The sequence below is a fragment of the Silurus aristotelis genome (genome assembly GCF_946808225.1).
Source record: "Silurus aristotelis genome assembly, chromosome: 12".
NCBI classification, from domain to species: Eukaryota; Metazoa; Chordata; class Actinopteri; order Siluriformes; family Siluridae; genus Silurus; species Silurus aristotelis.
This window is the reverse complement of record NC_139585.1, coordinates 6,412,713-6,422,515: the sequence shown is the minus strand read 5'-3', so window position 1 is coordinate 6,422,515 and position 9,803 is coordinate 6,412,713. Positions and strand designations below refer to the sequence as shown.

Below are 9,803 nucleotides of genomic sequence, written 5' to 3'. Positions count from 1 at the left end.
CCGCTTCTTGTTTTTCACCTCAGCAATGAGGAAACCCCATTGTTTAGACTCACGGCCAGAGAGACCAATGAAGATTTGATGGCACTTTAGACTGGCAACATCAAATAATTCTGAGGCCCAGGGGGAAGAGGGCTCACACCTGGAGCAGAGGAGTGTTTTCCAAGATAAATTTTAGGAACACAGTGTCATATTGTGTACTATTAATTGACCATGGAAGATCTTTGCCTCAATAAGAGTGCATTATTAAAATCATTTAAAAACAGTGTCATCTGTTTACTTCTCTACTGACAAATTCATGTTCGGTGACTCAGCACAAACTACAGTCTTCCATTTTCCTTCACATCCTGTTTGCCGTCACTTTACTGGAAGACTTCATCACGATGACCTCTTTCACACTTAAACAAGCCGATCCGAGTCTGCTTGTCTGATTAGAACTGCTACACATGCCAGCGCCAAACAGTGGTCATGAACTTTATTACAGTAACAGGAGTTCAGCCAATAGCCAATGTGTAGACAACATTCCACATAATCCAAACAGTCAGTTAGACAAAACATTTATGACCTTAGAAGTTACATTTTGGGCCAAATAATGTATTTTCAGGAAAATAAATAATAGACGTGTAAGAATCTCTTTCATTTTGTTCATTTCAGTTTTATGCTAACTTTATTCACATACGCATAAAAGTCATAATGACTAATGAATTAGATTGGTGACAGATAAAATCATTATCCAGTGAGGTTAGGTACAAAGATTGTGACTTCTTCTGACACAGCTATTTCAGCTGATTATTGAGCCATATGTGGGTTTGGAGTTTGAAGACTACATTAAAAATGTTAATAATCTAATGTCACTGGTCGTTCAATAGTAGAAAACATATATAAAGGCGAGTAGAAGAAGAAAACAATCTCCAAACCATATTTTCAATTCTGATGTAAAACATGTACATACAACATTTTCTTTTTTAAATGTCAATCTCACAGTTTTAAAATCAAGCCTTTAGTTCACTTCACAAAAAATAAAATTACTCGCTTCATGCATCTGCATCTCCATGCATCTGAGCAAAAATGCAATAAAAAAAACAAACCCTGAGACACTTGAATTCTTCACTTAAACCTTCAGAAACATACTCAAAACATCATACTGTAACCTTCTCTGCAGCATACAAGGATAAATAGTGCAGCGTAATTTTAGAGTATGGGAATAAATTAATGATGCAAAACTGGCACACTGTAACTGGGAATCCCTCTGCCCTTTACATTTCTCCATGAACAGTAACACAAAAGAAATAAATAAAACTCTTATACAATTTAAGGTTTTAAATTTGACATAAGGCAGACATTATATATAATACTAATCATGATATAATACTATTTTTCCACTTGGAGAAATAAAGACCGATTCACTCCACATGTAAGTCGAGTCCACTACCAACTTACATGAATTACAAATATTGAATGAATTTTGAGCAAATGAAATTTAAATATAAAATCGTTTCAGCTAAAAATAGAGGAACTGTTGCTATATATAAATTAATGCAATATTGCATTCGATTTGATATGATTTTCTGGACCCCAACACCTGATCTTCAACATATACAATTAAAGAAGTTGACAAAAGTGTAAGATGATGTCTTTTCATATTTTTATTTTAAGCAGGGGATATCATTAATGGCTGGGAGACTATGCTTTCTTTACCTACAGTACACTTACAGGCAAAGAGGCTACACCCCAATCATTAAAAATTTAACTGAATTGAATTGCCACACCTTCTTCAGTGACACCTACAGAGAAAGTATCCACAGCTCTTTCATTGGCACTGAAAGGCAAAGAGGCCTCGTCTCCTTACTTGACACTTACAGGAAACAAGGCAATGACTCCCATTAATGATACAAAGTGGCTACACCTCCTTCACTGATACCAACAGGCAACTTGGCTACAGCTCCTTCAAAAATACTGACAGGCAACAAGCCCACACCTTCATCATTGACAGTCAGACAAAAGGTCCCAGGTCTTCTACTATGATAGACAGAAAAGTGGCCACAGCACTTTCACTGACAACAGGGAGGCAAAGAGGCCTTGCATTTTCAATTGACAGTTACAGGAAACAACACAATCACTCCCATTATTGATACAAAAAAAAAAGGAAAATGGCTTCATCTCCTTTAATGATAGACAGGTAACAAGGCCACAATGATACTATTAGGCAAAAGGTGCCTGGCCTTCTACAATGATGAAGACAGGAAAAGTGGCCACAGCACCTTCATTGACACCGAAGAAGAAATAAACTCTCATTGACACCGAGAGGCAACGAGGCCATGCCTCCTATATTTATTTATCTTTTTTTGCTAAATGTGTAGTTTCTAGCACATGTTTAGTAGTTCTGGGGATACTGAATTAATTAATTATTATACATCAACACTTGATAGTAAAAAGTAATTATTATAAATAAATGTGCAGTCCTTCATGTGTCCTCCAAATTTATGATTTCAGTCTTTTAGAAAATAGTTATATATATCTCAAACAGGATTAACCTAATAATAACGCAACTGTTTTTTAGTTTAGATGTGATGGTGGAATAAAGACAGCTGCTGGTAGTGGACTCTGTTTATACCTGAATTTGTTTTTAAATTCAATAAACGTTCTCACTTGTACTGTTACTCCCTCTGGTGGATTTAAACAGGATGGGCAGAGAAACTGTGAACTATGCTTGCATACATAAGAAATGTGTCCCTGTCATATTTAATAACTGAAACTACATTAAATTTTGGATATGAAATCAAAAATATTAATGGATATTGATCGAAAATATGGGTCATGAAAATGAAGCTTAGTTTCCCCTAAAACTTTGTAGCATCAAAATGAAAAATACTTTGTGCATAAATAAATACACTGCTCCACTTAGCAGTGCAAGATCTAGTGCTAGGTTCAAATTTATATTTCTTATTAATAATTTCCACACACTGGTTTTTAATATTAGCAATGGAGGAACTGTAATGGAAATTGATGGGGAACTCTTCCTTTTTTTTTAGTTTAGGGTTTCTGGACTAATGTTCCTGCTCTGAAATATTTACTCTTTTACATTTCCTGAAAAAACGAACAAACCCTGTGCCAAATTTCTAGTATGTGTCATGTGCCACTACTGCATCATCATCATTTGATTTCAGAAACTCTTCTGGAACCCAATGAACCTGGGAATATGTCCCCCAATGATATATAGACCGCCGTAACCCATTATTTAACTACACAGCTATTTCAGATGACCTCATATTAGCGCATCATTACACCCACTTATAATAACATTGACATTTGTGCTACAATGTTTTGGGGAAGCAGAGCAAACTCCTGCATAGTAGTGTTCCAGAGAAGCAAAGTGACCAATCTGAAGCGGCTTTCTGGGACTGGAGTGCTTTTGATCTGCCCAGGACAATCACATTCCTTCAGTATTCCAACTGTACATCCTGGTCTTTACTTAACATTTATGAACTGCATTAGGCCTGAAAAATCTCTGAAAATCTCCTTATTCTTTTCTCACTGCATCTCCATTCTTTATCTTCTAACATTCCTTCTTGTGTCTCGTAAGATCTTATGTAAATCCACAGCAGCCTGATTGCTGTGGTTTTTGCTCAATGATATCATTTATTTGGAACTTGGGCTCTTTGGGCAGCTCGAGACATCGACCGATCAACTCCCTGTAGGACAAAGAGGTGGAAATGAGTAAAAAATACACCAGGAATTATATCAGCAGTCATACATGTAAAATAGTCAGCTTTACTTTGATTTTTTACAAGGCATTTGGGATAAACATCTACTTCAAAATTTTAATTTTGTACTTCTTGAGCATCAGGGAGGATGCTTTGGAACATCTCAAAAACAAGTCCTTCTAGGGGGGTATTCGTTTCTCTGACCACACAAACTGTGCCATGGAAAAGACAACCTCTGGAAGGAGTTCTCTTCAATTGGAAACCACATCGACAGAGTAAAGATTCATAAAGAAACCAACTAAAGAACTATGAGGATGGATTTGGACTGTAATTAATATCAACAGTCTACTATAATGAGTTTGGACTGCAGTCTGCATTTAAGTGCTTATGACTGAACAGTACACCTCAACAATGATGGAACTGTAATGATTGGACATTTGGTGCCACCCAGTTGAGGACGGGTTCCTTTTTGAATCTGGTTTCTCTAAAGATTTCTTCCTCATGCCACAGTCACCACTGGCTCACTCATTAGCGATAAACTTAGAATTATAATGAACAAACTTATAGTCACTAAACTTATATATTCTTTGATACAACTTTATATCCTTATACTTTGTATCCATTGTGAAGAGCACTATACAAATGAAAATTAACTAAAGTAAATTTTAAATTGTAGGGGATTTTTACACCATCCTGGATGTAATCATGGCAATAGGATGCATGTGATGTGAACATTTGGGCTTGTATGAGAGGAGGGCTTCCTTTTGGCCCTCATGCACTCCACCTTATTTCACAACATAAAAAAATGACAAATAAAATCTACTCCTAAAAGGCCGTCAAATCACCATATTTTACCAGAATAGTGCTGTTTGTTTCTAGTTTATCCAAAGACTATTTAAAAATGTGAAGTACTCACTTTGCTGCAGTCATGAAGGCCAGATCTACATTGACACCAGTTTTAGCACTCGTCTCCATAAATATGACACCATATTCCTGTCAAATAAATCAAAATGTAGATCCATAAACTGGTAATAAAAACCCAGAAGAATCTTCAGAAATGACAGAAATTCAGTGGTATTGGTTGTTTTAAAGTTTTAAAAGTTTTCAGAAATGTAAAAGTGGTCACCATAAATAAATAATCTCAAATGACTGGACAAAAGCTTATAAACACCACATTTCAGTTTCCATTTTATGTCATTTAATATTATTTATGTCCATTTGGAAATAAATCCTATTATTGTAAAGCTTCTTAAAATATCCAACCACCATGGTACTTTTCCCTAAATATTTTATATATTATATTTTATAAAAAAGGGGATTATTTGAGTGCATAGAAAAAAACAAAAACATTTTTTTAAATAATGTTTGCTATTTTGCAAAGGAAAAATGTATAATGGTTTGTACTGTAGCGTACCCTGGCCAGTCTCTCTCCATCTTCCCGTTTGATGACTCTTCCACTGCACATATCGGCCTACAAACAAACAAGATGGAAAACAAACAAGATGGATTATATAGACAGTAATCCCCCGCTTTACCGCGGTTCGAATCTGGCGCCCCCGGTTTATCGCGGAATTGCATTTGTGACATAGCTTCTTTGTTTGGCTGATTTTCCCGATCTCTTGTGGATAGCACCATAGACCAAAAAACTTATAGGGGATTGTTTTTATAGAGTTTTATGTTAAAATAATGAAATTTATTTATAAAAAAATATAATTAATAATTATCGAATGAAGTAAAATGTTACAGTACAGTACTGTATACATAAAATACCGTACAGTGTAAATTATACATTCACACAAGAGAAAAAGCGTTTTTCGTTTTTCGCGGTAGGTGTGAGACCTGCGATGTTGTACGGTTTAGAGACAGTGGCATTGAGTAAAAGACAGGAGGTGGAGCTGGAGCTGGAGGTAGCAGAGCTGAAGATGTTGAGGTTTTCGTTGGGAGTGATGATGATGGACAGAATTAAAAATGAGTTCATTAGAGGGACAGCGCATGTAGGACGTTTTCGAGACAAGGTGAGGGAGGTGAGATTAAGACATGTGCAGAGGAGGGACATGGGGTATATCGGTAAGAGAATGCTGAAGATGGAGCCACCAGAAAGGAGAAAAAGAGGAAGACCAAGGAGGAGGTTTATGGATGTGGTGAGGGAAGACATGCAGGTAGTTGGTTTGAAAAAGGACAGATGTAGAGGACAGAGGGGTATGGAGACGGTTGTGGTGACCCCTGATGGGAGAAGCAGAAAGAAGAAGAAGAAGAGAAGAAGAATATATATATGTGTGTGTGTGTGTGTGTGTGTGTGTGTGTGTGTGTGTGTGTGTGTGTGTGTGTGTGTGTGTGTTTCTTTATTTGTGTTACATAAAATGTTAAAGTTTGTTCTACCTTGTTGCCCAGCAGCATGATGACTGCATCACTCTGTGCATACTCATGGATCTCTGTAAGCCACGCCTATGAGGAGAAATTGGGGGAATTTTTCATTTCTGGAAAAGTTATTTTAAGTATGTATTTATTACTGCCAAAACAATAACAGTGCTTACCCTGATGTTGTCAAATGATGATTTGTTGGTGATGTCATACAGCAGGAGCAGAGCTGGGTAGGGTAAATACAAAATAAAAAAACAAAGGTTTACATAGTATGTGTATTACACTTACTAAATTAAAGATGATAAAGATGTTAAAAAGTGTTATTGGCTTAATTTACAATATAGCAATTATTATTTATTTTCACACATATCATCACACCCACTGTCATGCCAGAGAACATGTAATTGATTGATTGTATTTCAGCTAAAGGAAATTATAATGGTCCTGAATAAGAAGAAATGGAATAGAACTGAATTAATATGTATTGAACAGATCTGATTTAAAATAAACCAGTGTTGAGTTTGACAGGATTTAATTATTGGTTAAATAAACTGAATGAATTGGAATCAATTAAAATTATTTTAGCCTTGTGCCTTCTGTTCCCAGGATGGAATCTCAATCCAATTATAGACAATGAGGAAATTAATAAATTCATTAATTCAGTAAACCTGAGACTGAGAGACAGAGAGATGTGCATATGTGGTGTATGAAGGCAGATTCTCTCACCGTGGGCATCTCTGTAGTAAGCATGAGTGACGCTGCGAAATCTCTCCTGCCCCGCTGTGTCCCAAATCTGAACCAGAAAGAACAGAGAAAAAAGGCTGCAGCACCGAAACATTGAAACTGTTGAACTGTACTGTACATTCACTTATATCCCTATTTAGCTGGAAGCACTCTTCAACATTCACATTCATACACCTTATAAATATATATTTATTTATTAGGGCTGTCAATATTATAATTATAAAATATTTAATCGCAAATAATCACATGATTGTCATGTGATTAATTGCGATTAATCACATGATTGCTATGAGTTAACTCGATTTATTGCTCATTATCTGTTTGAAATGTACCTTCAATGAAAACCTTTCAAGTATTTTATACTCTAATCAACATGGGCATGGACAAATATGGATGAGTTATGCAAATGTGTGTTTATTATTAGTGAAACCAAACTCAACATAAAGCTTCTTCTTCTCCTTTCGACTGCTCCCACTAGGGGTCGCCACAGCGGATGAATACTACTCTGTCCTCTACATCTGCCTCTTTCAAACCAACTACCTGCATGTTTTCCTTCACCACATACATAAATCTCCTCCTTGGTCTTCCTCTTTTCCTCCTTCCTGGTGGCTCCATCCTCAGCATTCTCCTACCGATATAACTCATGTCCCTCCTCTGCACATGTCCAAACCATCTCAATCACACCTCCCTCACCTTGTCCACAAAACTTTCTACATGCGCGGTCCCTCTAAAAAACTCATTTCTAATCCTGTTGTTTATCGCGGTGGTTACGCCGTACAAAAATGCAAGTTTATGTATAGAAAAATATCATTTTATGATTAATAATTTGATTTTTATGAATATATTTCATTATTTTAACATAAAACTCCATAAAAACAATTCCCTTTAAGTTTTTTTGGTCTGTTGTGCTATCTGCGAGACAAACAAACAAATTAGTTATGTGGCAAATGCAATTCCGCGAGATTCGAACCGCGGTAAAGCGCTATATTACATACATACATACATACATACATACATACATACATACATACATACATACAGTATATACATACAGTATATACATGCAGTCAAATCAACAATCATAGTAGTGACACTGTGTTTGCATGAATTATAATAATTACAATAATAATTATTATAATATATTTTCACTAACTTAACGCATTTATCTTAAAATACGCAACCCATCAAACATGTCGAACACTTTTTTTTACCTTGGTAATCATCTTTCTTGCTTTTAGGTATTTATTTATAGGATATTTTGTTTTGTGCCATATTGCACAGAATGGCTCTCTATTTTTAAATCCACTTAGTCTATAGCAGCTCTTCTGTGTATTTTTAATTACTGTATCTAAGATGAGATAAGGACACTCGTAGTCATGTTAGAATTCTTGTAAAAAATATTCTGAAAAATATTCATGTAACTGCAGCAAGGTAATGACTGTATATTTTATAAATACTGTATATCTAATGAATGAGTGAGAAAAAAAACTACATTAAATAAAACTTTGTAAAATTGACAAATAACAATATGAATAAATTCAAAACATCGCACAATTATGCAGCCTACTGAATTTCAAAGGTGTTTAATAAATAATAATGAATTGTAATATTGCTTATGCACTCACCTGTAATTTAACTGTCACCTCTCCGACAGTAACAACTTTATTCTGATGAAGGAAAGAAAATGTGTAACGCAGCATAATGTACAGTATGATAGTATAATACACAGATTTAGTTCACATGGTTAGTGGTAGTGTTTTAAATTTTTTTTAATAACAACATGGGCTCGAGATAAACCTCTGGAGAAAGTGCGTGTCATTGTACACAGAGGATTGACTTGACTCCTGTATATGACTCCTGACTTATATGACTTTATAACTATATAACAGAACTCCGAACTCATATAAGGAGTCATATATACAGTATGACCACTGACTCTGTGGTATGATTAGAGAATGTGTATATTTGTGTGTGTGTGTGTGTGTGTGTGTGTGTGTGTGTGTGTGTGTGTGTGTGTGTGTGTGTGTGTGTGAATATTTATTAATATAGCAAATTAATTATTTAACAGAAGTTTACCAACATTTGACAAAAACTTTTAATATTATAGAAATTAAACTTTTTACTAATAAAGCTACAGTACTACTGCTACATAATAATAATAATAATAATAATAATAATAATAATAATAATAAGAAGAAGAAGAAGAAGAAGAAGAAGAAGAAGAAGAAGAATCAGAAGAAGAAGAAGAGGAAGAAAAAGAGGAAGAAGAAAAAGAAGAGAAAGACTGAAAAACACTGATATAATACTAGGAGTCCAACCAACCAAACAAAACAGCCACCAGAGAAAGACATATGGATAGAGAGAGAGATACAGAAAGAAAAATATACAGAGAAATTGTGTAAGAGAGTGAGAGTGAATGTTCAAGTCACCGTAAAGCCAATGCCCACAGTAGCAGAGAAAGAGCCTGGGATAAACTTTCCCTGATCAAACTGCACCAGCAGGGATGTTTTCCCCACACCACTGTCTCCCACCAGGATGGTCTACAAAGGAAATGTGAAAAATAAGAAGCCACGGGGTGAAAAAAGTAAGAATGAAGGTAGAACCAAAAGCAGGAATGGTTAAACAGGAGTTCTAACACGCACACACACACACACACACACACACACACACACACACACACACACACACACACACACACACACTGTATCTGCATTACCCTAATAAGGTCTAACAAATGTCAACTTTTTAATTAAATGTTTACATTTATTTCTTTTTATTTAATTGATTTGTGCCAATTGAATTGGTTACTCTATTTAACCAACATAATAAAAAAAGTATTGCATTAATTTCATTTATTCTATTTTATTTTTATAAAATATATAATTATATATCATTTAACCAAGCAGACATTTTATTTAAAATGTTTAAAAAATGTAAACTTTTGATGTTTACAAATGTTAATAATAATTAAAAAAAACTTCAAAGCAATTGAACTGT

General features: G+C 35.0%; 1 protein-coding gene across 1 annotated transcript in view; it reads right to left on the bottom strand.

Moving 5' to 3' along the window:
* Positions 1 to 455: 455 nt before the first annotated feature.
* LOC310734514 (ras-related protein Rab-37) overlaps positions 456 to 9,803 on the bottom strand; it is a 14,619-nt gene continuing 5,271 nt past the window's right edge. The window contains exons 2-9 of the mRNA XM_083556650.1: positions 9,236 to 9,346; positions 8,432 to 8,473; positions 6,789 to 6,855; positions 6,236 to 6,288; positions 6,081 to 6,146; positions 5,116 to 5,172; positions 4,618 to 4,694; positions 456 to 3,689 (exon numbers count right to left, since the gene is read on the bottom strand). Of these exons, the coding sequence (XP_083412776.1) occupies positions 3,584 to 3,689; positions 4,618 to 4,694; positions 5,116 to 5,172; positions 6,081 to 6,146; positions 6,236 to 6,288; positions 6,789 to 6,855; positions 8,432 to 8,473; positions 9,236 to 9,346 (579 nt within the window). The 3' untranslated portion in view covers positions 456 to 3,583. The remainder of the gene's footprint in view (positions 3,690 to 4,617; positions 4,695 to 5,115; positions 5,173 to 6,080; positions 6,147 to 6,235; positions 6,289 to 6,788; positions 6,856 to 8,431; positions 8,474 to 9,235; positions 9,347 to 9,803) is intronic.